This window comes from Brachyhypopomus gauderio, chromosome 15, assembly GCF_052324685.1.
Source record: "Brachyhypopomus gauderio isolate BG-103 chromosome 15, BGAUD_0.2, whole genome shotgun sequence".
NCBI lineage: Eukaryota > Metazoa > Chordata > Actinopteri > Gymnotiformes > Hypopomidae > Brachyhypopomus > Brachyhypopomus gauderio.
The window spans coordinates 1314952-1341126 of NC_135225.1; the positions used below are offsets into that span (position 1 = coordinate 1314952).

Below are 26175 nucleotides of genomic sequence, written 5' to 3' on the forward strand. Positions count from 1 at the left end.
TGTTTGCACAATATCAACATCATTATATATCAGTTGTTCTTTATCCTTAACCTGTCTCACATACCAACCTGTTCACTGTGGTCCGGGGTGAGCTGCATGTTCCTGAGGAAGCTCTTAAGGTAACGTGCCATAATTTACCTGCAAATATACAATTCAGCAAATCTTTCCCGGCAGGTACAATATTCATGAACTCTGTTCAGTAGTAAATATCTCATTTTTAAATAACCCCGATTGTTTGGTCCTCTAATTGTGTCTATAACCCAAAGTCTTTCATGTTGGGGTCAAACTACTAGCGTTCTCTGCATTTTGGGCAAACAGCCCTAATGTTTGCACTTCCATGACTAATGACGGCTGGCGGCGTCTCCTGCCTCTGAACGCGTTCTTCCTGTCTCTCTGTCAGCATGAGAAGTTCACCAGCCAGCTCCAGCTGGGACAGAAGCCATGCACAGAGCCTAAAACACCCAGGTCTCCTACCCAAGCCAGCGGGGTCAAGGCTACAGAACCGGTCCAGGAGCCCACAGCCAGGCCCTCAGAACCCAGCAAGGCTGACGACAAAATGCCAGGTGAAAGCCGGCTGAGTGCTTTATTGTATCAATGTACTCCTAAATCTTCAGGGCTTTTCTGGATGTGAAGACTTCATTCTGGACCAAGTGGGCTGTGCCGTCAGAGATAATTCTATACTTTATGAACCACATTATAACATCTCTTACAGAGTTTCTACATCTGTATGTCCTCAGTAGCTTTTCTTCGACCAATCTCTTACTCTTTCTTCTACCAATTTTTCTTCTCTTACATGTTGACAGTTTCAACCAGGGATGGGCGATATGTTCAACTATTAAAGCTGGGATCATTTTTGTAATGAAACAGATATTATAAAATGGACCACACATGCAGTAGAATATTTTTAAGTAGATGAACAGTGGGCAAAGTAGTAATTTATATTAAGTACATATTAATATATGTGTGTTAAGATTGGACGTGTGGGCTCTGGAATAGACCATCAGAGTGGGGGTGGGGGTGCTGGAATAGACCATCAGAGTGGGGGTGTAGGGTTCTGGAATAGACCACCAGAGTGGGGGTGTGGGCTCTGGAATAGACCATCAGAGTGGGGATGTGGGCTCTGGAATAGACCATCAGAGTGGGGGTGAGGGTTCTGGAATAGACCACCAGAGTGGGGGTGAGGGTTCTGGAATAGACCACCAGAGTGGGGGTGAGGGTTCTGGAACAGACCATCAGAGTGGGGGTGAGGGTTCTGGAATAGACCACCAGAGTGGGGGTGTGGGCTCTGGAATAGACCACCAGAGTGGGGGTGAGGGTTCTGGAATAGACCACCAGTGTGGGGGTGAGGGTTCTGGAAACATGTCAGGCATCATTAAAGCTCCATTAATCACCGCACTGCTGCACTGCACAACAGACATGAGGGCTTCACTGCAAACACTCCAGCACTGAGTGAGCACACACAAGCTTGAATCAACACCAATCGTCACACTGACAGCTACTGCTACTTTGAGTCCAGCTGTAAGTGTAAATGCAATACTGGATGTTTCAGTGTCGAGCATTGCACTAAAAACATAAGAAATCACTCATGGACCAGAATGAAATCTTAAGCCATGAAGAAACGTGTTCTTCTGTTTGGCTACTTTGCATGCACAATGACCTTTACATGACAGTGCCACCAGTGGAATGTCCGACGATGACATTTGAACCCTTTTAAAGGCTGATGCTGTTGATGTCACTCCAGATGAATGATCTCTGCACAATCACTCAGGCTACCCAGTATTAATTAGAAACGGGATGTTGGCTGTGTTCATATGAGGCTGTACTGTAATGTTCTGATGTCCAACAGCAGGAACCCAAGCGTGTAGCTGCAGCCCACATTACATCAGGCTTCTGTAGCCAACATGCTTCCCACCAAGGCCTGCTAAGTTAGTTTCATTGACTATATATTTAAACCTAAGTAATTATGAGTGTGGCCCAGGGCTGTGGTGGGGTGCTGGGTGGGTAATAGCACGGCAGTGACAGACCCCCCCACCCCCATGGCTCTGGTTCTCTAAGCATCATGGTGCCAGTGCCACCTGGTTATTTTAGCCTGGTAACTGTCAGCCTTGAGCTTGAATACTGCCGACCTTCTCTCTCCAGTGACATCCACGGTCAAAATAAATGCACTAAATACAGCCTTTAAAAAGGCTCCAGTGCCTAGAAGAGGAATGTAAATGTGCAGTATTAAACGTGCAGTGTTTAATCATTTATAGTGGCCTGTATTGTATCACAGGCTAAAGCTGAACCCTCTTGTCCAACTGTGTCTAAGCTCTGCTTGTGTTAGATCAGCCATTCTGGAAGAATCCCAAGTGCTTAAAGTGTTGTTGAATCCCCAGTGACGAGTCTAGTGCGGCCCTATTTCTGAATGTGATGGAAGTTCATTTCACAAATGAAACTCAAAAACTTGGTCTGGTGACAGTGGTCAAAATGGTAAAAACTTTGGTGAAATCCGATCTCACCAACCCCCAATTTGCAGTTTAATGTTTGACCTTCTTTTGTCAAAGTGCAGCATTTGATTTAGGTAGATAATCAATCATAGATCAGGAGAGAGAAAAATGACTAAAGATGTTTGGGATGTGTTTAAGACCAAATGATAGTTGAAAGTCACATACAGCCCAGATATACTAACTAGGTTGGTAATGGCCTGTGTTTGGTCTTGTAGGGGACCTTGCTGCACTGCACAGAGGGACACCGTTGTATGGACAGCCATCTTGGTGGGGCGACGGAGACGCTGATGATGAGAACTCATTTAAACAGGAGAATAAAGTACCTGGGAAAAAACAGGAGACTTCTGGGACAGGTGAGGCTTCCATTTTCTCTCAATTCTCAACAATTTTCATACTCCAGCAGATCTAATACATTGACAGGTCATTATTGCTTGATTTATTATTTTCAGAATGACAGTCGATTTTGCACGGTAACCTAATCTGGCGTCAGATATATTATAAATGTTAATCTTTTATGATAGTTTGTAATACCAAAGGTGCTGAGCGATTTAGAGGCGTAAAGCAACATTTATTTAGGCCAAAACCATAGGAAGTCATTTAAACATTCCAACATAGTATAGCCAACAGGGAGAGTCTTATTAGACAAACAGAACAAACAGAAGGCAGAATAAACTGAATAACTAAACTGTAGAGAAAGACAACTTACAGGTTGACGCAACACACACAGGTTAAGAGTATCACATGCAAACAGACTGTAGTAAACCAAATGATCCGTGAACAAGACCTGAACACTAAACAAGACCTGAACAGTAGGGATATATATACACTGACCAAATGATAAACCACACTAGGAACAGCTGAACATAATAAATAAAGGGTGGGGCTACAAACGATAAGGGTGTGGCAACCAGAATGATAACAAAAGCACATGGAAAACAAGGAACTTATAGACAGACAGAAGGGGAGGGGCTAAACATGAAAACCAGGACAAGATTGACAGGAGGGGTGGAGCTAGGCGTGGCACAATTAATTATGCTTTTTGAGCACTTTGCCCATACACCACATGACTTTTAATGATAGAAAAGGTACAGTTTAAGTACAATTCTACAACATCATTGTACAACTTCAAACCCTCCACAGGGCTTATTTGTCAAAAATAAAGCAGTTTTAGACCTGTCAGGCTCCCAGCATGGTTCCAGCCAGGGTTACCACATAAACCAGGCAGGCTGGGCTGTGTTTGGGTCCAGGACCCTGTCATCATGTTACCTGGTCCCATGCAGGAGTAAGATTGAATATTACTGGGCCTCATGCCATGACTGGATCTTCCACAGTGTGTGAGCTACAGTCACTGGACAAAAGACACCCTGACTTCAATAGAGAGAGAGAGAGAGAGAGAGAGAGAGAGAGGGAGGGGGGAAAGAGAGTGAAGAGAGAGAGGGAGAGAGAGGGAGAAACAAAACTAACACAGAATATTTATTTAAACAATTAAATTCTGTTGTGCATGTATGTATGAACCGTGGCAGTGAGAATTGTGATGTGTTATAATGTGGACACAGGGAGCTGTGTCCAGCAGTGGGCTATGGTGTGGTGTTTGTGTCCAGCAGTGGGCTATGGTGTGGTGTTTGTGTCCAGCAGTGGGCTATGGTGTGGTGTTTGTGTCCAGCAGTGGGCTATGGTGTGGTGTTTGTGTCCAAAAGTGGGCTATGGTGTGGTGTTTGTGTCCAAAAGTGGGCTATGGTGTGGTGTTTGTGTCCAGCAGTGGGCTATGGTGTGGTGTTTGTGTCCAGCAGTGGGCTATGGTGTGGTGTTTGTGTCCAAAAGTGGGCTATGGTGTGGTGTCTGTGTCCAGCAGTGGGCTATGGTGTGGTGTTTGTGTCCAGCAGTGGGCTATGGTGTGGTGTTTGTGTCCAGCAGTGGGCTATGGTGTGGTGTTTGTGTCCAGCAGTGGGCTATGGTGTGGTGTTTGTGTCCAGCAGTGGGCTATGGTGTGGTGTTTGTGTCCAGCAGTGGGCTATGGTGTGGTGTTTGTGTCCAGCAGTGGGCTATGGTGTGGTGTTTGTGTCCAAAAGTGGGCTATGGTAAGGCTGGGCGATATGGAGCAAAAATAATATCTCGATATTTTTAAGATGAATGGCGATATACGATATATATCTCGATATTTTTTCTTCCCAAAAGGTAATAACAAAGAGGCAGTAATAAGTCAAATCTACGTCCCAAATGATTTGAGCGAGGAAGAGAGGCGGGGCAGGGCGGAAGTTGTTAAAAAAGAAACTCAAGTAAATTCACTATTCATAGTGTTGTGCATCATTCATGCGTTCATTGAACACGCTCATTGTGTTCGTTGAACTGAACGCAACACATTTTTTAATAACTTGAACGTGAATTAGTTCACGTTGTGTCATGAACGGTAGACATCACTGTAAATCAACGTTTCTCAAAGTGTGGGGCGCGCCATTTTGGTGGTGGGGCATAGAATTTCCCCATCTTCTGAGGTGGGGAATTATTGAAAAAGTTTGAGAACCACTGCTGTAAATGAACGTTGGAATTTGTTTTCCATTGAAAACTGAGTGACATCTGTTTTCTCTTTTGAAATGCAATGAGAGAAAGTTCATCCCTCGCTGGTGCCACTTAAATCATGTATCACCAGACAAATGGTTTTGACGTTGTGTGCGCAATGCATTGTGGGCAACGTAGTGTCCGGCTGAGAATAGTTAACATACTGGCTAGTTAATAACATACTGGCTTCCGCACGACGTTACCCGTGATGAATTGCAGCAGAGCGGGGTAGGCATAGCACGTATAGTACGTATAGTGATTTCTAGCTTGTAGTTGTCACGTCTGGCTCCGCCCCTTCTAGTCTCGTCGTTTTTATGTTTTCCTTGTTCTTGTCATGCCCCTCTGTTTCAGTTGTTCCGTGTTAGCTCGTCTTATTTTACAAATGTGTGTGTGTGTTTGTATTGCCTATGTAAAGACTATACCTTCGGGGATCATTGTCGTTTCTTTATCTCCTAGTTGGTGTGTATATATAGCCTATGTCCAGACTATACCTTCGGGGATCACTGTCGTTTCTTTATTTCCTAGTTGGATGTGCACGGCCGTATTCACGCCTTATCTGTGATTCGTGGTTTTGATTAGCTTCGTGTTTGTGTGTGGTTAAAGTCTCTGTTCCATTTTCAGGTTCGTAGTGTTTTAGGTTTTCAGTTCATGTTTGGTCTCTGTGTTCTCTAACGTGGTATCGTGCCTGGCAATACATGTATGTTCTGTTAGTCTTCATGTTCATGTATGGCCGTTACTTGCTTCCCGTGTGTTTGTTCATGTCGGTGTATGTAACAATTAGTTGTACTCTTGTTTGGTCTAGTTTTGTGCCCTTGTCATTTCCGCTGCCTTTTAGTATATTAAGCGTTAGTTCTCTATTCATCATGCCACGTCATTCGCGGTCCACTCGCGTGTCGTCTGCAAATGTAAGATGTGAAATAAAATCGAATGAGATTGTACTATCTACTTCGCATTTGTGTCCGCCCCTTGATTGCGCAACAGCCAAATCGTGAAAAAAAGCATTTGAATATCTCACGAAAAAAGTAAAATGAACTGAACTTTGAACTATTTCATAATTAAAATTGTGAACTTTGAACGTGAACTGTTGACTTTGAGCATGTATGAACTGAACTTGAACTAGTTCAGAAAAGCTGTGAACTGGCACAACACTGACTATTCAGTATGGAAGTAAGCGGTTTCGTACGCAACCCATAACACGTGTAACTAACGCGACATAGACTATATCGATATAACGATATTGTCTCATCTTATATCTCGTATGAAAATATATCGATATTTCTCAAAATCTCGACATATCGCCCAGGCCTAGGCTATGGTGTGGTGTTTGTGTCCAAAAGTGGGCTATGGTGTGGTGTTTGTGTCCAAAAGTGGGCTATGGTGTGGTGTTTGTGTCCAAAAGTGGGCTATGGTGTGGTGTTTGTGTCCAGCAGTGGGCTATGGTGTGGTGTTTGTGTCCAGCAGTGGGCTATGGTGTGGTGTCTGTGTCCAGCAGTGGGCTATGGTGTGGTACGCTACTTGTGTTTGTGTCCTAGGATTCTGGATGAACCTATTATTGTCAAGCTTTTGCTTTTCTTCCTGTGGTCTGAAACAAAGAGCGTAACATGGCCTTCGAAGCATGTGGAGGCGTTGATTCATGTTTGTGATGCTGCATAGTTGAGTGTGTTTTTCATGTGTGTTGAGTGTGTCCTATGGGTTGACTGCATTCACAGTGTTCTGTAGGTTGTTTTTGTTCTGTGGGTTGTTGTATTAAATGGGATGACAGTATTCTGTGGGTTAACTGTGATCTGGATGTTCTAAGTGTCTGTGAGTAAGAGAGGAGAATAGTCATCACCCACTTCCTCTCCCTAGTGAAAAACAAGCATATTTCTAAGTGTATCATTTTATAAATGTATGTTTCTCTTAAGATTCACCATGATCTCATTCAGGGTCCAGACATGTGAGAGCATCTAAGCTTTTGAGTGCCTCTCATTTAAATGCATTCTGGACAGTAGCCTGTTTGTCGGGGAAAGCATTAAATACAATAAATATGGACTCAGCCGGTGGCCCCTCTGTGTTACTGAGGTAATATCAGGTAAACGTACCTGTCAGGGACTATGATGGACTGCCATCGTTTGACTGGCATTGTCCTATTTTTGCTCACCGCCAGAGAAGATGAGCGTGTGACTGAGCAGCTTTATATGAATCAGCACTATTCTCCACAGACACACTAAATCAGAGTAGAGAGAGAGAGAGAGAGAGAGAGAGAGAGAGAGAGAGAGAGAGAGAGAGAGAGAGAGAGAGAGAGACTGTCATGCAACAGTTCCCCTCTTCAAAGCGCCTCTCCCACTGTTATTTATAGCCTCTGGTGAAGGCCGTTCCTCAGTGGAAGGTAGTGGAGTATCTAGGAGGGAAAGAGGGGCGGAGGGAACAGGAACTCTGAATAGACTGTGTTGTAACAGGCCACGCCCACCTCACTCCGGGGATTTAGTCACCCGAGGGTTTTCACATTCACGTCTATGACACCTGACCGCTTTGCCTCTTCCAAAAGAAACCCCTCATGCCTTACTTGTGAGTATTCTCACTCTGGGTCTTTACGGATGAGCTGGAATGTAGGTAGGTTTTGATTTTGAACATGTCCAGGAGGGATTGTTCTCGTGTTCACACTGACAGGTCTGCTACTTACCGTTGGCCTGGACATCTCGACGTTTTGTTTCGTGTCGTTGGAACTGTGCAAACTCAAGTTTGAAAACCACGCTAATCAAGTTGTTTGTGTAACATGATGATGTTAGCGTAAGGACAGGATGACTGGGTCGTTTTTCTGATTTGTTTTAAAACAAGGTGGCTACATGCTTGAAAGAAGAGGAAATGGAAGATTTATTTAAATGAGACTTTAAATTGCTATGAAGTTAGGACGCTTTAAAGAACTGCTTCTAATAACAAGTTGAAAAAATGTAATAATGTATTTGAGATACTTGTAACAGTAATTAGTAGGTTGATGAGATGTTTAAATGGTCTCCACCACTACAGATCGGAGATCTAAATTAAATTAAATTTCCTAAGTTGCCAAAGTTTCAGTATTACTCACTTCTCTTTTTCTCTTTCCATTGAAGAGATCACAATTCTCTGGAAAATGAAGGCGTTATTTTTTCAAATAAGACACACTACCATTATCTATGTACTAGAAGATATGCTCAATTACTCTTATATTGTGAAATCTTTAGACAAAAACTTAGAACTTATTATTCTTATATTATTTTACTTATTTGTCTAAGAAAACCTCAGACAAATGTGTGATAACTGTTACCTTTGCTTAAGTGCAGTGTGCATTGCTGTGTGATATTTTCCTGGAGTGCAGAGAGCTGATTCTACTGTCTGGATAAAAAATCAGTAAAACGTGTCATAGCACATTTGCCCAGTAACGATGGCCGTATGAATGGGGCTTGATTTCTAGAGCATCTGTTACCAACAAATTGAGTTACATAAACATTAATAATGAAGTGTTCCAACTGGCTGTCATTAGGTGCCCCACTAACTGATGTCAAATGTAATGAATGGAATTATGAGGACTAAACCATGTGTTGTCTCCACCAGACAGTTATCCAGATTAATGGTCTGATGCTCAAAGCTAGCTGTGTTAATTCCTTCAGAGCCTTTAACCTTTAACCCCTAAGAGCCTAATCTTCATTTTCTGACTCCATGTGGGCCCCACAGACAGCAAGTCGGAGGCCAGGCGGGTGGAGAAGGCCAAGGAGAATGGCCTTGGCCCGCTAGGCTGTGAGCCCAGCTACTTCGAGATCCCCAGCAAAGACGGCCACATGGCAGAGAGTAGCATCCACGAGGTCCCCACTAAGGACACGGAGGGCCAGGCGGCCACCAGACCCCCAGCAGGGGGCGCTGCCGCACAGGCCAACACCTCCTTCACCATCGAGTTCGACAGCACCGCGCCCGGAAAGGTCACCATCAAGGATCACGTGTCCCGCCCAAGGCCCAAGAAGCCTCAGGCCGGGGGCAAAGAGCTCAGCACCCTGCAGGCCGCCATCATGGCCTCGGAGAGCAAGGTGGCCGACTGGCTGGCCCACAACGACCCGCCACAGGTCAGACGGCAGTCCACGGAGGAGGACAGCAAGAGCATTAAGAGTGACGTCCCCGTCCACCTCAAGAGGCTGAAAGGTGAGCAGCTACAGGTCTTTTACGTTTTGGCCACTAATGATGACATATGAAGCGCATGCACTGTTGCTCTTAAGTTAGCCATGGCAGCTGGCTAGATATCGTAGCTTTGAGCCCATGCTGCCTCCCAGGCTGAAGATGCAGCCTTGTTTGTGTGGAGGTCGTGGAGGTCACGTCTTTCTCCGGCTTGTTTGCTCGTGTCCTCTGGTTTTGCTCGTGGTGTCTGCAGTATGGAGTTGGAGTTGCTCTCATGAGCCTTTAAGCCAAAGTGAGCTCTGAACTGCACAGAGGAGCTGGGACTCGTACTACGTATTCTAGTAGCATTCATTCTCTCTCTCTCTTTCTCTCTCTCTCTTTCTCTCTCTTTCTCTCTCTCTCTCTCTCTGAGCTGGCTGGCTCTTTTGTAAAATTCAAAAGAGCTAGCTAGGTTTATTCAGCACAGTAATAAGATGGTTTGCAAAGTGTTGTCTGAATCTGCATTGGTGTAGCTGTTAGCTCTCCTGCTGGAGTCTTCAGTCAATATGTGGTAAAAAATAAAACAAAGACTTCCAGTTTAATGTTTATCACATCATCATCTTTTGCAAACTCAAGATGTGCTGATGTGTAATGAACCTTTGAACGTGAGAAGTCTAGGTGTTGTTGTGAGATGTACACCTCAGACATCTGAGACGTGCTGGCTGTCAAGATGAGCAGAGCAGTTGTGAACTGTCAGAATCGTCTCTGTGTCTCCTGTGGGATTTAACAGTGACTTTGCGTTCTTTAAACCCTCTTCTCCTAACACTCATTGCCCCCTCTCACGTGATCAGCAGCACTGTCTATGTCCCTCTCACGTGACCACCCTGTGCAGGGCTCCACTTTCACACTGGCTTTTTTTTTTGACAAGGAGAAGTTTGAAAACGCCTAAGGAAGTAAGAGAGATGATGTAGTTGTTCCTTTTTCACTGGACGTTTGAGATGTTTTTCTGTGCTAGGACCTCCATGTTTGTGTTAGGACCTCCATGTTTGTGCTAGGACCTCCATGTTTGTGTTAGGACCTCCATGTTTGTGTTAGGACCTCCATGTTTGTGTTAGGACCTCCATGTTTGTGCTTCACTTTGCAGCAGGAGGGCCCTCTTGTAATTTCATAAATAAATGCCTGAACATTTATGATGATCGCATGCTTAAGGCTCCCTTCAGACATCACTAAGCATTACCACGTTACTGTCAGGCTCCGTGAAGCATTTCTGGGTGTTGGTGGGCGTGCTCACGTTTGTTTGTTTGGGAGAGACGGCACTAGATTGAGAAGATGAGTCACAGGATGAGGCAACCCCTCATTCAAAGAGCGTGCTGTCTGCCTCAGAAGGGCCCTTTTGTCTGTGGGGCCTCTGCGTGTCCAGTGTCCAGTGTGGGGCGACTCCCACCTCCCCCCACAGCTGGGACGTCGTCTCTGACCAGAGCTGCCAGAGCTGAAGACCAGCTGCCCTGTAGCCGTGGCACTAGGTCTGAACTAAACCCCTCTGACTGCCATGCAGTCCTACAAGGAGAAAGACCAGACGCTCTGTGCTCTCCCTGCACACTGCGGGGCCCATCTGGGTCGTCTGGTCGTGGCGGGCCGCAGGTACAGCTCACGGGCGGCGCGTCTGCTGGCCTCCTGCGTGCTCCTCCCCTGCCCTCCCTGCGTTCACCCCCCGGACGTGTCCCCCTCCCGCCCCCCAGGCAGCAAGCACGAGGACGGCACGCAGAGCGACTCGGAGAACGGGCTGGGTCTGCGCTTCGGCAGCCGACGTCACGCGGCCCTGGAGGAACGGCTGCGAGCGGCGGGCATGCAGCGGGCCGGGCCGGGCCAGGGCTCCCCGGCCGGCGGACGCACCGCCTTCACCATCGAGTTCTTCGACGAGGAGAACCCGCGTAAGCGTCGCTCCTACTCCTTCTCCCAGACGGCGCCGCTGGCCGGAGGCGGGCCGGGGGAGGGGCTTTGCCCAGCCCCGCCCTCACGGCCCAAGACGGCGGCGTCGGACGTGGCCAAGGGCGGGGCCTCCACCCTAGCCACGGTGGCCCCCACAGCGGCGAGGTTACTGCAGAAGCAGAGGTCGGAGGAGGGTGGTGCACCTCGCAGCTCCGTCAGGGTAGGACAGCCCGGCCCCACAGAAGAACACCAGAAGCAGGACGATGATCAGAGTGATAAAGGCACCTACACCATCGAGCTTGAGAACCACAACCCTGAAGAGGAGGAGGCACGACGCATGATTGACAAGGTATGGACACCAGCGTTTGAGATACACCAACATGATCCACACCAACATGATCTCTACGTGACCTCTACTTGATCTACATGATCTCTACATAGTTGCTCATTAAACACCTATCTGTACTATTACCTAGGATGAATTCTGTGATCAGATGCAAAGCACTTTATAAGTCGCTCTGGATAAGAGCGTCTGCTAAATGCCGTAAATGTAAATGTAAATAAATTAATGACATTCTCAAAACATTGTTTCAGATACTGGATGGTTCGTATTTTCTAGGTGTCTCTTTATTCACTCACAAGGCAGAGCCCTAGTTATTCAGCCCCACAGATCGGCTTGCACAGATTATCCAAACATGTATCATAAAGTGGTTGAGCACAATAACATTTTCAGTTCAATTTCAGTTGGGCCTAATAACCTTTAAAAAAAAAAAAATTCAGTCATAAATTAGTCATGCATTTTTCCATAGGTTTTTTTTCATATTTCTGTATTGATGTGTCTTAAGGAATATACTGCAGGACGCGTATTGAATGTACACATGATCGTGTGACCACTACCTCACAGACGCTGTAGTGGACACCGGGGGCCATGGTGGTCCAGCCTTTATGAAGGCGGCTTTGATTTTGTAGTTCTTGTGACTCTTGGCGTATTGAGACAACAATATCTCACTCTAAAGCTTTCAAGCGGGCTCCAATGGTTGCTTACAATACAGCCAGGAACAGCCAGTGTGTTGCGTCTTGAATACCATCATCCTTCCCCACTGAAGAACAGGCTGAGTTTAGCCTGGAGAACTTCTCCTAACAGCCTGCAAGTAACCCCACTGTGAATATACATCTAATGCGTTCATAATGGTCTTCCGCACCCAACCCTGTGATTCGCTCTTCATCCGTTGTTTCCCCGGGGAGCTCTAAAGTCTCGTAATGCTGCATTTGTGTGCAGAACTTTACTGCCGTTCTGGTAGCGCTATTTACATTTAATTAGACAAGCTGTTAAGGGATCTGCAAAGTGCTCAAAAAGAAGAAATTAAACTGATTGATTTAAACCTTGGGCTGCTGGATAAATATGAATTAACAGGTGGACAGACAAGTAGATGGATGATGGATGGATGAGCTTGTGCTTGCTAGCGAGGTTCAGGTGGTGGTTCTCATTCATGTGTGTCTCTGTGTAGGTGTTTGGAGTGGAGACCTCGCAGGAACCTGGTTGCCTGGGGCAACAACAAGCTATTAGAAAAACTAAGGACAGCAAGAAACCCGGTGGCAGCCCGGCGAAGGTACCGAGCACTTTCCTGCTTCCTGTGGGCCTGTTTTCATCCTGCTCCATCACCTTTTATTGCCACAGCAATTAAGGGGATTATGAGTGGGACGCCAATTTATTTATTCAAAAGTAATAGGTGCAAATTGTTGTTGAACAATGACTGTAAATGGAGTAGTTCACAAGACTGCGGGGGGCGTGGCCATCACCTCTGGGCCGGTGTACTTGTGGCTCGAGAACGGTCCACGTGTTCGTCTCTCAAGAGAACTGACGTTTGGGAACGCTAAAGAAATGACGCAGGCCTGGTCTAATGGTAAATACAGCTACTGGAGCAAACCCAGGCTGTTAAGAGACCGCGTTCAGGGCCAGAGACGTGAGGCCACGTGTGCCGTGCATGAGAATGACCAGCGGTCAGGAATCAAGGGTGTTGGGAGGCATTACCTTAACGCAGAGAGCAGGCCACTCACTTAACGCAGAGAGCAGGCCACTCACGGACTGACCCAGTTAAAGGGGGACAGATGAGTCCCCTCGCCTGGAGGGACACGTGTGTGGACAGGCTAAAGGACTAAAGGCTGTAGCCGTAACAGGGCTATTGTGCTTAAGCAAAGTAGACACAAAGATGTCAAAAAAGCCTCCTGTCAGAATTATTTGTCTAAAAAGTGGCCGGTAGTGCAGAACGTGATATTGTGATACCTGAATACGTTTAGCTAAATATTTAATATATTTAGCATTTAAAAAATTATGCAAAGAAGCATTCATTAGCATGATGTTTTAAATTAGTGGTTTTAAAAGCTGTGTGAGAACACAACAAATAAAGACAAAGTGAAATGAAATCAAGCAATAGTTAAAAAAAATGCCACGAAGTCATTACAGGCTAAGGACCAATCAAGTTGTTGTTACTATGCGTTTTTTTTTGACAGTGTGTTTAAAGGCCCTTTGTATTTTTATTGCAACACACATTTGTCACTATCTAGATGATGGCCAGCATACATTAAGGAAAGCATATGGTTAGACAATCACAGTATTGGTAACATATTGCAGAGCCCTATTAAAATCTACAGTATGCAGTTAAGAATATTCATCCTTAAGCCTAAGCTAATTAGTAAGTTAATGAAATGCAATGCTAGCCATCTGCCTTGGTGAAGGGTTTGTGCTCACACTCTGAGACAGTCGGTGGAGCTTCCTGATTGGTTGTTATCAAACTCATAACACTTCATTCACAGGACCTTGTGGCAGAGTCACTGGCTGTGGGCAGCTCGCGCTGGGTGTCTCAGTGGGCCAGTTTAGCCGCCAATCACACTAGAACTGACCCCGAGGGCTCGGGGGCGGAGCCAGTCGCCTTCGTCCATCAGGAGCGAGGTACCCGCCTGCGTCTCATCTCCTTCATGTCACGTTCTTCTCTGCATTTGGGTCTGAAGAGCCTCTCATGAGAGCTGTATCTACTGAAGATGCATTATTAAAGCTCTGGAACTCTCTTCCTGAAGAGCTCAGAGGCATTTCATCCCTGCATAGATTCAAGAACAGTCTCAAAACATTCCTGTTTAGATCTGCTTTTAGTTAAGAAACTCTCAATCTTATTTACTTTATTACATTATGTTGTCTGTTATTTTCTAAATCTAATTATTTTAATAGTTTTATCTTATTTACTTTACTTTTTTATTATCTTATTTACTTTTTTACTTTTTATATTATTTAATATTTTAATATTTAATTTCTTTTAACATTTTCTTTTTGTCTTATCTCCTTTTAATGTTTCTTTTTATTTATACTGTAAAGCACTTTGAGTTGCATGTATGTATGAAAGGTGCTATACAAATAAAGATTATTATTATTATTATTATTATTATTAGTGACTCTGTTCATAACGACAGTATAAGTAGTGATAGCACACGGACATTTTCAATGTTAGTGGCAATGGATGCACACAAAACTGAGACTTCAAACATGAGACATGAGTCTGTGTTCTTCATTATCAGTAATACATGCAGGTTGTCGTTCTCACTCACGTGGAGTCTGATGGTGCAACACGATGCGTGAGGCTCTCAAGACAAAACGCTAAACGCAACATTTTGCCTTTCAGACACTGATGCCTTGGAGTCTATGAGGAGCACCAGCTCTGCCACCTCCAGCCAGACGGAGCGTAAGAGGACGCTGCCTCAGCTCCCCACCGAGGAGAGGGGCAGGCTGGGTAAGGCGTCCGCGACGGCCGGCCCGCGCTCGGAGATCGGGGAGAAGCAGGACACGGAGCCCCAGGAGAAGGAGAGCCAGGGGGAGCACCAGGGGGACGGAGAGTGCGCCCCCGCCGTCAGACCGGGCCGCACCGGCCCGCCCCAGCTGGCCGAGCCTCACGCCCGCCCTCCGGTGGGCGGGGAGGGCGTGGCCGAGGGGGGGCGTGGCCGTCGGGGCGAGGACCGCGGCAGGGCGAGCGATGGCGAGAGGGGCGGGAAGGCGCTGGTGCGGCAGGGTAGCTTCACCATCGAGAAGCCGAGCGCCAACGTGCCCGCCGAGCTGATCCCCCGCATCGGGCGACGTGAGCGCAGAGACTCGGCCGGCAGCATGGACACCGCCACGCTGCTGAAGGACACCGAGGCCGTCATGGCCTTCCTGGAGGCCAAGCTGCGCGACGAGAAGAAGGCGGAGCCAGCTGGGGTGGCGGGCCGGCCGGTGTCGCCGGAGACGGACGTGGGCGGAGCGGCCCCGGGGGCGGGCGAGGCGGAGCGGAAGGGCGTGCAGAAACGGCGCTCCCTGTCCAGCATGCACCGGGAGAAGAGCGGGGCCGGGTCAGCCGCTAAGAGCGCGGCCAGCGCACGCGAGCGTCTGGAGAGGAAAGCCACAAAGGGCAAAGTCACGGCGGAGTGTCGGCCGGACCCCAGACGCCCGCCGGCGCCGGCCGGGCCACGGGCACGCCAGGCCTCGCTGGACCTGACGGACGACGAGCAGACGTCCTCGCTGCCCGTCTCCGACGTGCTGTCCTCCGACCAGGAGACCTACTCCAGCCGCTCTCACGGCCGCGGGACCCTCGCTTCCAACGACGAGCCGCCCCACGCCAAACCGGACTCGGCCAAGAGCGGCAGACCCACCAAGCCCAGCGTCAAGGCCAGCGGGGCGGATTCAAGACCCAGCGGAGCAGCTGTGTCCAAGCCCGTGGGGCTGCCCCAGCCCCGGCCCACCAGGGCCTCGCTGTTGCGCAGAGCCCGGCTGGGCGAGGCGTCCGACACGGACCTCGCCGACGCCGACCGCGTCTCGGTGGCCTCCGAGGTGTCCACCACCAGCTCCACGTCTAAGCCTCCGTCGGGGAGGAAGGCCCCGTCTCGCCTCGACATGTTGGCCCAGCCCAGACGCACCAGGCTGGGCTCCATCTCGGCACGCAGCGACTCGGAGGCCACGGCGGGCCGCGGGGCAGCGGCTGTGCGCATGTCTGCCGAGACGGCCCTCCGTCTGGGCCTGCGCGCGCCCAGCCCGGCCGACGGCAAACTCAACCCACGCATGCGTGCCAACAGCGTCTCCAAACTGACCGACGCCAAAGGCAAAGTCCCAACGCCAGCCTCCAGCGCCACAGCAGGTGAGAGCCGTCTGTCTGACACCAAGGTATCACCGCGTATGCTCAGAGTCAACACAGCTAAACATGATCCAAATACATCCAAAACCTCAGTAACTAGACAGCACAAATCTAAAGCAGAGTCCATTTTTGTGTGGGCCTTGTGCTGAGGTTAATCCAGATTAATCCAGCCTCAGATAACGGACGGCTGGACCCGTCTAGCATTCTGTTCAGGACATTTCTGTCTCCCTGTGTGTGATTTTCATTGTCTGCCACCTGTAATCCTCGATAACTCGTCTGTTCGTGTGCTGTTGTTCCTGTATCTGTCTGTCCATAAAGAGAACTTTTACATAGTGATGTCTCACCCAGAACCCGAGGATCACCTTACAGAGGACGAGCCCATGGGTACTGTACCACATCTGGGCTGTGTGTGCGCTTACCATTCCCTGCATGATTCCCTGCGTGTGTGTGTGTGTGTGTGTGTGTGTGTGTGTGTGTGTGTGTGTGTGTTTGGGGTGCTTAGGCAAGTGTCTGTGCATGTCAGACCATGAGCAAATATGTATCTGAAGGTCTAAAGAAAAAGAACACGATAATGAAACCATGAAGATGCCTAGAAGAGTCCTTCCCAAAGCCCGTAAGAACACGTCCAGGCTTTGGGGAGCATGTGAGCTTTTCTTCCAGTTACCAGTCTGGAGGAACACTCATGACCTAGGGTTAGGTCATGACCTAGGGGTAGGTCATGACTTAGGGGTAGGTCATGACCTAGGGGTAGGTCATGACCTAGGGGTAGGTCATGACTTAGGGGTAGGTCATGACCTAGGGGTAGGTCATGACCTGCCAGGTAGTCATCTCACTATTTTGTAATCACCGTCGTTTTAGTTTTACAGATCAAATCAACGATATTTATCTCCATTGTGCTGACACTAGCATTTTTTAATTCACAATCAGCTGACGTTGTCATCATGGCTCCCCCTGGTGGCAATAATGCATAATGACAGGCTGGACTAGTTTATTAAGGACAAGCAACCTTGAGACAAGAAGATAGCAAAGTGTGTGTTTGTCATAACTTGGGTGGTGCCGCATAGTTCAGATCTCGCTGTGGTGATGGTTACAACGTGCTCCTTTGGGTCTTGACGTGTGCCTGACACTATCGTGCACTGCTAGAAACTATTGTGCACTGCTAGACACTATCGTGCACTGCTAGACGTGCACTGCGAGGCTTCTGTCTGCATGTGCTGATCGGCTGAAGTCATTTGTCATACGTAACACATTACTGCTACACTCTCCACCCCATTTGAAACATGGTTATCCCGTGACAAAGTGCTTGATGTTGCAAATGAAGGTAAAGAATTGATGTGAGACTATAAGAGGGATTAATTAATTGCTTATTAATTACTAAAACATTTGCTGTGGACTGACATCAAAAACACGAGGTGGGGAAGCAGTTTGTGGGTTTGCAGCATTTGTGCCTTTGGTGTGTGTGTGTGTGTGTGTGTGTGTGTGTTCCTAAAGTCACTCATCGCTACTCATCATCTGTTTCTGTCTCTTTTCCCTGTGTTTTCATAAGGACTCGTGCATTAGGGCCCTAAACACAGCTGCTTGCTGTAGACGTAGTTCACTGCTCAGCTGGGTGGAGTCAGGCCGCTTGTCCCCACAGACGCTTCATAGAGCTTCCACAGTAACCGCCACACCCTGTCTCTTTACAGTGGGTAACAGGTGGAGACGCGTGCCTCCAGAGTACGCCTCCACCTCCGAGGACGAGTTCGGCTCCACCCGCATCTCCCCCAAGCAGGGGCGCGTCCGGCCGGGTACCACCCTGCGCGCCAGCCGGCTGGGCGGCTCTGCCCCAGTCACGCCCAGTCTGGGCGGCATTACCCTCAAGCACAGGATGAGAGAACAGGAGGACTACATCCGGGACTGGACCGCCCACAGCGAGGAGATCGCCAGGTACCCATCAAGTCCACCTTCATCAAACGCTTATGTTGTGTTTTGGAAGACAGACAGTGGAGTCTAGTCGCAAGTTTCGTTGTCCAGTCAGTGACAGACTGAGAGTTCTGTCGAGTTGGAGCTCAACAGTGAGGTCTAGTTGTCAGGGCTGGCTCGGATACCACGCCTTCTACCTCCACAAGAGGCACCCGAGTCAGTCCTAGACTGAATCGGCGCAATCAGCAGTGATCCGTTTCACCTGTTGCCATGGCATCTTAAGGAAGCTTGTGTAGACGGATCACTGCTGATTCGTTTTGGTTTGCCGTTACCCACTCAGCCCTTTCTCTGTTCTACCAGTCTCTATGTTACTCTCGCATTGTGAAGGTGTCTCACCACCTTTCTTCCTCTCTCTCTCGTCTCTACCTTGTCCCTTTTACTTATTCGAGTGTCTCCTCCGCCTCTTACTGGACCATCTCAAGTTTTCCTCCAGCTATCTCTCTTCCTATCGGTTACACTTTTATTTTGGGAAGGGTTTTGTTTTGTTGTGGCGTTCGCCTCATTTCCCCTAGCGTCCTTAGTTTTGTTTTCACGCGTTGAGTTTATTCTGCGTTCTTTCCGTTGTTTATGTCTCCTGTGTTTTCACGATTTTGTTTATTTTGTGTGTCGAGTTTTCCGCGTCCTTTTAGTTTCATTTTTACATTTACCAGTGTGCATGTTTTCGGGTGCACACAGTCTTGAGTTTACTGGCTTTGTATCCTGCCTGCTTTAGACGGCACTTGGGTCTGCCTCGCTCTACATTTTCTGACGCGGTGTGTGCCTGGTGTACACCCCGCGTTACACTAGTACCACAGACAGAACCACAGACAGAACCACAGACTAAGACTAAACTAAACTGCCATTTTTGAGATTTTGAGTTGAAAACCACCCCTCTGTCTGTGTTAGCAGGACTGCAGGTGTTTCAGTTATGCGACCCTACCCCTGGTGTGAGTCTTTTGCAGTGTGTTGCGTGTACATGAGTGCCCCTAGTTTCTGGGCAGCCCTCTGATGGTTCATAGGTTATTTCCCTGTGTGCGCAGGATCAGTCAGGACCTGGCCAAGGACCTGGCCATCCTGGCCCGGGAGATCCACGACGTGGCTGGAGAGATCGACTCGGTCAGCTCCTCTGGCACGGCGCCAAGCACCACGGTCAGCACAGCGGCCACCACGCCCGGCTCAGCCATCGACACCCGAGAGGAGGTAGAGCCGCTTCGCGAGGGAGCTCCAACCACACTAACTCCACCACACTGACTCCACCTGAGATCTGTTGTAAATTAATGAACAAAAGCTAGAAGCAGCCTAGACGTGCAGTGTGATCACACTGCACGTTTCACTTCCTTCCCCACCAGCCACATTTTGGCTTCTTTTAGTGAGCTAGTGAATGGGATGGGGAGTATATTTCGCTGTAACATTATACACCACTGAAGTGTATGAAAATCACTACTGTACACTACTGCAGTATATGTCAGATCACTACTGTACACCACTGTAGTGTATATCAGATCACTACTGTACACCACTACAGTGTATGTATGATCATTACTGTACACCACTACAGTGTATCAGATCACTACTGTACACCACTACAGTGTATGTCAGATCACTACTGGACACCACTACAGTGTATGTACACTACTGTACACCACTGCAGTGTATGTATGATCACTACTGTACACCACTACATTGTATCAGATCACTACTGTACACCACTACATTGTATCAGATCACTACTGTACACCACTGCAGTGTATGTATGATCACTACTGTACACCACTACAGTGTATCAGATCACTACTGTACACCACTACAGTGTATCAGATCACTACTGTACACCACTGCAGTGTATGCATGATCACTACTGTACACCACTGCAGTGTATGTCAGATCACTACTGTACACCACTACATTGTATCAGATCACTACTGTACACCACTGCAGTGTATGTATGATCACTACTGTACACCACTACATTGTATGTCAGATCACTACTGTACACCACTACATTGTATCAGATCACTACTGTACACCACTACAGTGTATGTATGATCACTACTGTACACCACTACAGTGTATGTCAGATCACTACTGTACACCACTGCAGTGTATGTATGATCACTACTGTACACCACTACAGTGTATGTCAGATCACTACTGTACACCACTACAGTGTATCAGATCACTACTGTACACCACTACAGTGTATGCATGATCACTACTGTACACCACTGCAGTGTATGTATGATCACTACTGTACACCACTACAGTGTATCAGATCACTACTGTACACCACTGCAGTGCATGTATGATCACTACTGTACACCACTACATTGTATCAGATCACTACTGTACACCACTGCAGTGTATGTATGATCACTACTGTACACCACTGCAGTGTATGTATGATCACTACTGTACACCACTACATTGTATCAGATCACTACTGTACACCACTACATTGTATCAGATCACTGCTGTACACCACTGCAGTGTATGTATGATCAATACTGTACACCACTGCAGTGTATGTATGATCACTACTGTACACTACTACAGTGTATCAGATCACTACTGTACACCACTGCAGTGTATGTATGATCACTACTGTACACCACTGCAGTGTATGTATGATCACTACTGTACACCACTACAGTGTATCAGATCACTACTGTACACCACTGCAGTGTATGTCAGATCACTGAGCTGGCTGTCATACAGCTGTACACTATTGTGCTGACAGTGTACCAGTGTTGTACATCGGCTCCCTGCTGCGTGCGCTGTACCACAGGGGCCCTGATCTCCATCCCCTCACCCACCCGTTTAATCTCCACCCCCAGCTGGTGGACCGGGTCTTTGACGAGAGCCTGAACTTTCGCAAGATCCCCCCCGCAGTGCAGACCAAGGCCCCCGAGATCAACGGGAAGCCGGTGGAGTTGCGTCCGCGCGCCCCTGACAGCGTGGACCCACACGCCCTGCGCAGACGTACCTGGAACCGGGATGAGGTCAGACCGGTACGAGCCCTGCCGCACCGCCCTCACACACACACATCACACGCGTGTGTAAGCCGTGCGTGTGGCTACTGGGCGTCAGCGCTGTAGTACCACGCGGTTACTGGCCGCCACCCTGAATAGTTACTCTGGTATTGGTTCCCATTTTTTTGCTTTGTCTCAGTTTGTCTCGATGTGAATTGCTCTAAATCTTGTCGGTGTGTGTTGCAGGCGGTGTTAGACAGCTTGCTGTTGACATCCGTATCTCAACTGTCTTCCAAAATCCGCCAGTCTGTGGACAAAACTGCAGGCAAAATCAGGTCAGTCCTGAGACTCGTGGTCATGGTCTACAAATCTGAAAAAATGCAGAATTTATTTGAATTATTATTATTTGATTTATCTGAATGAAGTGTAACGTCGGTATTTTCTCTCTTCCAGGATATTGTTTAAGGACAAGGACAGGAAGTGGGATGATCTTGAGAACACTCTTACCTGTGAGAGTGACGTACCACTGCTGAAAACCAGCAACAAGGTGTGGTCCACGGCACCAAACATTTAAGTGTCACTTCTCAAAGCACTCTGGAGTTTCCAGATAATTACGCTCAGCTGATAACACCTCTGTGTCCTCCAGGAAATATCATCAATTCTGACAGAGCTGAAAAGGGTGGAAAAGCAGCTTCAAGGTAAGAGATGCAGTCAACGAGTCCTCTGGAGAGGTTGGGAGACATGTCTCCACTTACGTCAGAGAGTCCTGCTCTGGAGAGGTTGGGAGACATGTCTCCACTTACGTCAGAGAGTCCTGCTCTGGAGAGATGGAGAGACATGTCTCCACTTACGTCAGAGTCCTGCTCTGCAGAGGTTGGGAGACATGTCTCCACTTACGTCAGAGAGTCCTGCTCTGGAGAGATGGGGAGACATGTCTCCACTTACGTCAGAGAGTCCTGCTCTGGAGAGGTTGGGAGACATGTCTCCACTTACGTCAGAGAGTCCTGCTCTGGAGAGGTTGGGAGACATGTCTCCACTTACGTCAGAGAGTCCTGCTCTGGAGAGGTTGGGAGACATGTCTCCACTTACGTCAGAGAGTCCTGCTCTGGAGAGGTTGGGAGACATGTCTCCACTTACGTCAGAGAGTCCTGCTCTGGAGAGATGGGGAGACATGTATCCACTTACGTCAGAGAGTCCTGCTCTGGAGAGGTTGGGAGACATGTCTCCACTTACGTCAGAGAGTCCTGCTCTGGAGAGGTTGGGAGACATGTCTCCACTTACGTCAGAGAGTCCTGCTCTGGAGAGGTTGGGAGACATGTCTCCACTTACGTCAGAGAGTCCTGCTCTGGAGAGATGGAGAGACATGTCTCCACTTACGTCAGAGAGTCCTGCTCTGGAGAGGTTGGGAGACATGTCTCCACTTACGTCAGAGAGTCCTGCTCTGGAGAGATGGAGAGACATGTCTCCACTTACGTCAGAGAGTCCTGCTCTGGAGAGGTTGGGAGACATGTCTCCACTTACGTCAGAGAGTCCTGCTCTGGAGAGGTTGGGAGACATGTCTCCACTTACGTCAGAGAGTCCTGCTCTGGAGAGATATGTCTCCACTTACGTCAGAGAGTCCTGCTCTGGAGAGATGGAGAGACATGTCTCCACTTACGTCAGAGAGTCCTGCTCTGGAGAGGTTGGGAGACATGTCTCCACTTGCGTCAGAGAGTCCTGCTCTGGAAAGATATGTCTCCACTTACGTCAGAGAGTCCTGCTCTGGAGAGGTGGGGAGACATGTCTCCACTGTCTTCTCCTCTTTCATTTGCTTCTTCACACACTACATCATAGTCCAGATGATGTCCAGGTCTTGGAGTTGATGTGTGAATATCTCTGACCCACCTACCCGTGTTCATATGGGTCATCTCTTTCCCGCAGTCATAAACATCATGGTGGACCCTGACGGGACCCTCGACGCCCTCACCAGCCTGAGCCTGGCCAGCCCGACCACGGCCAAAGCCAAGACCAGCCCGAGGGGCCCCCAGCCCGCCAATGGAGCCTCGGTGTCTGCCTCCACCGTTTCCCCCAGCCGAGACCCCCCCAGCCTGGGCGTGGACCTCAGACACCCCCACCCTAGCGCAGAGGCCAGCGCCATTACCAGCAAGTGAACTGAAGGAATACAAATCCCTCAGAACACGCTGAACTTGTAATGCCTAATTCAGAACTGTCCCGGAGTGGGTAAACCCTTGTACATACTGTACTGCACCTATTATGTACCGCAAGACTGACATGTGAGAGACGTCTGCATTTTGTCCCTCGTCTGCCGCTGTGAAGGTCAAAACCTGTGGACTCAGAGCTTGAAACACAGTGTACCTGGGGAAGCAGTGCCACCTGGTGGTGACTGTAGGCAAGAACCACTGTCTGTTGCCAATGTGTCATTGTTGGTGTGTGTATGAGCGTGTGCGTGTGTGTTCGTGTTCCCATCCAGGCCTCCCACAGGAGGACTTTGTGGTAAAGCCTTTCAACGTTAAAAACAACTACAGTGCCTGTATGCCCTTTGTCTGTGTACCCGTTCTACTAATGGCAAGTTCTTATAAAACAAGCGCATCGATATTTGACGAGAGGGAAAATTCTCTGAGTGTTGCATGGACCAACCCTGCTGACCTGTGAGGTTGGTCGTGTCAGACCGAGGCCAAAGACCGAGCCCAAGGCCTGCGAGCAGAAGAGCATCATCTTTTGGAGATTCAGAAGACCCAAGATGTAACTCCACCCAGCTTACCAAAATACGTAGAATCTTACGCACACACGGGGCGACCAGCTACTTCACGTTCCATCCATCGTACTCAAGTGGCTGTTTAGGAAATCTTTAAACGCCATGTTCTTGATCACACAAAGTGCATTTATGCTATGAAAAGCATATTTCAACTCAGTGACTTTGGCTGTACCTCCAGTAGAATGAATGATCAATAATGTCTTGATCTTTATGCACTGAACTTTTGTGTTTTGTTTTTGTACTTATGGACTAAAGAACATGCAAACCTAGACAGTCCAAACGTTCAGCTGGAGGTTGAATTAGCAAATGACATACAGCTCACACCCATGTCTGAATTATGTTCTCCTATACATTAGGTGTTCAATATGCAGTGTTAGACAATGACTTAGTGAACAGTTTTATAGCTGTGTACGTTTCATCTCTCATTTGCTAAAATGTTCTCTCTGCTGTTGACACCTCACTGAGCCTCGACGCAAACGCAAACAGCTTTTTATTTTATTCTTGCATACAATAATAAACTTGCAGTCGGTCAAATATTTACTTTAGATTTTTAACAGCAAAGATTATGTACACTAACATTTTCTGTAATCAGAGTCACTTCTTGGGCACTTTGAGAAAGTAGTTGCCAAGTCAGAGCTGGTGGGACGTTTGTTAGACGCCATGGGCCTCAAAAACCTCAACATCTCTTTCATGAAGGAAGGCGTGTCCAACGTAAAGTGTGTATACTGTGTTATCTTAATCTTTTAGTTTGCTGCTTTGTGTATTTACATTAGTCAGGGAGGGGGGGGACAAACCCGCTTGCCTGGCCTTTCTTTGTGAATCTGTGTCTGTAGAGAGAGTATGTAACTAGGATCTGAAACAATAGTGAAGATAGGTACAGGACTAAACACTTAGGGTTTTTATGTTTGCTAAACGTATGATGTCACTACGTGCCCGGTATGGGAAATGTAGTTCTTGGGCCTTTTAGAAATGGACATCATTATGTAGCGTGTAGCGTGCTGGTGGCATTTTGCACATCCCGGAATTCTGTACACTAATGATGTGTGTTCAAACCCATACAGGGTACAAATAGACATGATACCAAAATCATAAGAGTTCATTCTTCTTTTCTTAGAACATTATTAGTGGGAGAGTCCCCTTACAGTAAAACAGTCCTACGACCAGCGTTTGGCAGTAAACCACTGATCACTCAGCATGTTCTGTAGGACGTGAAGCGGCACACATGCTTGTTGGTACAGGGGTTTTATGTTTTTGTTTCAGTTTACAGATTTCTGTACCATATCATTTTCATGTTCCTCATTATTTATTTATTTTTTTGTTTATTATTGTTTATAAACAATTGTTGCATCACGTTTTTTGTTTTCGGTTAATGGAACCTCACGTCTCAATAAAGGAGGAAATATTTCTGGAGTTATTTTGCTTTGGGGAACTTTGTTTGCGATCAGCATTTGAATAAAGATACTTGTCTAAATTAAACATTTCAGTAGCACAGCTTTTGCAGGATATTTATATTAAATTATTATATTTATATTATAACATTTACCAGTACACAATTTTATTATACAGCAAAAGATGCTAGTTACCTTTGCTCATTTTCATCTGGTCACACTAGAGAGATCAACGAAAACATTATAGTAAAATAGAATCATACATTTTACTTTGTAAAAGATTCTCACAAATACATTTACATTGATATGTTTTGCAAGCTATGTATGCACTGTATTATTCAATAATATGAAATGGTTACTTACATTTGTGCAAATTTATACAATAACTTGCTACATATTTAGTTATTAAACTTCTACAGAAAATACTGTTACTGAACATAGCTAAAATAATGTAGTCAAATCATCACATTAATATGCCTACATATAACTATATATATATATATATATATATATATATATATATATATATATATATATATATATATATATATATATATATATGGTATATATATATGGTATATTTATGGTATATGTGTATTAGTAAGCATCATCAAGGATTTTTCAGCATAAAATGGAACAAAAACGCACAGGTGTCAGACACTGGCGCTGAGTCTTTGGGGTGTTTCTACAGTGGGTTTAGATCTCCATCTCCAGGGACAAGCCTTTCCATGACTTAGCCTGTTCACGTTTAAACTGATCCAGCTCCTTCACACACAAGACAAGGACAATTTACTGTAATACAGTATTACAGTGATACACCTCATACTGTGATAATGATACAGTTACAGTGATACAGTGGTGAAAATAATAAAAGAGGAAATGAATAAACAAAATCACTGT

At 47.1% G+C, this 26175-nt stretch overlaps 2 protein-coding genes across 7 annotated transcripts in view; one reads left to right on the top strand and one right to left on the bottom strand.

Annotated features, from left to right (window-relative positions):
• The first annotated feature begins 7 nt into the window (after positions 1-7).
• LOC143477003 (centrosomal protein of 170 kDa-like) lies at positions 8-25297 on the top strand. Of its 5 annotated transcripts, none has more exons than XM_076975442.1 (16): positions 8-119; positions 401-563; positions 2702-2839; positions 8733-9191; positions 10883-11421; positions 12581-12682; positions 13887-14022; positions 14744-16225; positions 16541-16606; positions 17908-18148; positions 19183-19363; positions 20998-21171; positions 21379-21467; positions 21586-21679; positions 21779-21830; positions 23053-25297. In XM_076975442.1, the coding sequence occupies exons 2-16, from the start codon at positions 557-559 to the stop codon at positions 23280-23282; spliced, it is 3990 nt and encodes a 1329-aa protein (XP_076831557.1). In that variant the 5' UTR covers positions 8-119; positions 401-556; the 3' UTR covers positions 23283-25297. The 5 variants fall into 5 exon arrangements, with proteins under 5 accessions (XP_076831557.1, XP_076831558.1, XP_076831559.1 ...); XM_076975443.1 differs by having other exon boundaries at positions 19204-19363; XM_076975444.1 differs by lacking the exon at positions 16541-16606.
• dync2li1 (dynein, cytoplasmic 2, light intermediate chain 1) overlaps positions 24983-26175 on the bottom strand; it is a 7424-nt gene continuing 6231 nt past the window's right edge. For both annotated transcript variants that reach the window (XM_076975452.1, XM_076975454.1), the window contains exon 14: positions 24983-26040. In XM_076975452.1, coding sequence (XP_076831567.1) covers positions 25972-26040 — 69 coding nt within the window. In that variant the 3' untranslated portion in view covers positions 24983-25971. The remainder of the gene's footprint in view (positions 26041-26175) is intronic.

Excerpts from the sequence above, each read along its gene's own strand:
- LOC143477003 (XM_076975442.1), top strand. Across the intron at positions 12,683-13,886 it reads CCGGTGGCAGCCCGGCGAAG|GACCTTGTGGCAGAGTCACT; the intron begins GTACCGAGCACT and ends CTTCATTCACAG. Across the intron at positions 21,468-21,585 it reads AAAACTGCAGGCAAAATCAG|GATATTGTTTAAGGACAAGG; the intron begins GTCAGTCCTGAG and ends TCTCTCTTCCAG.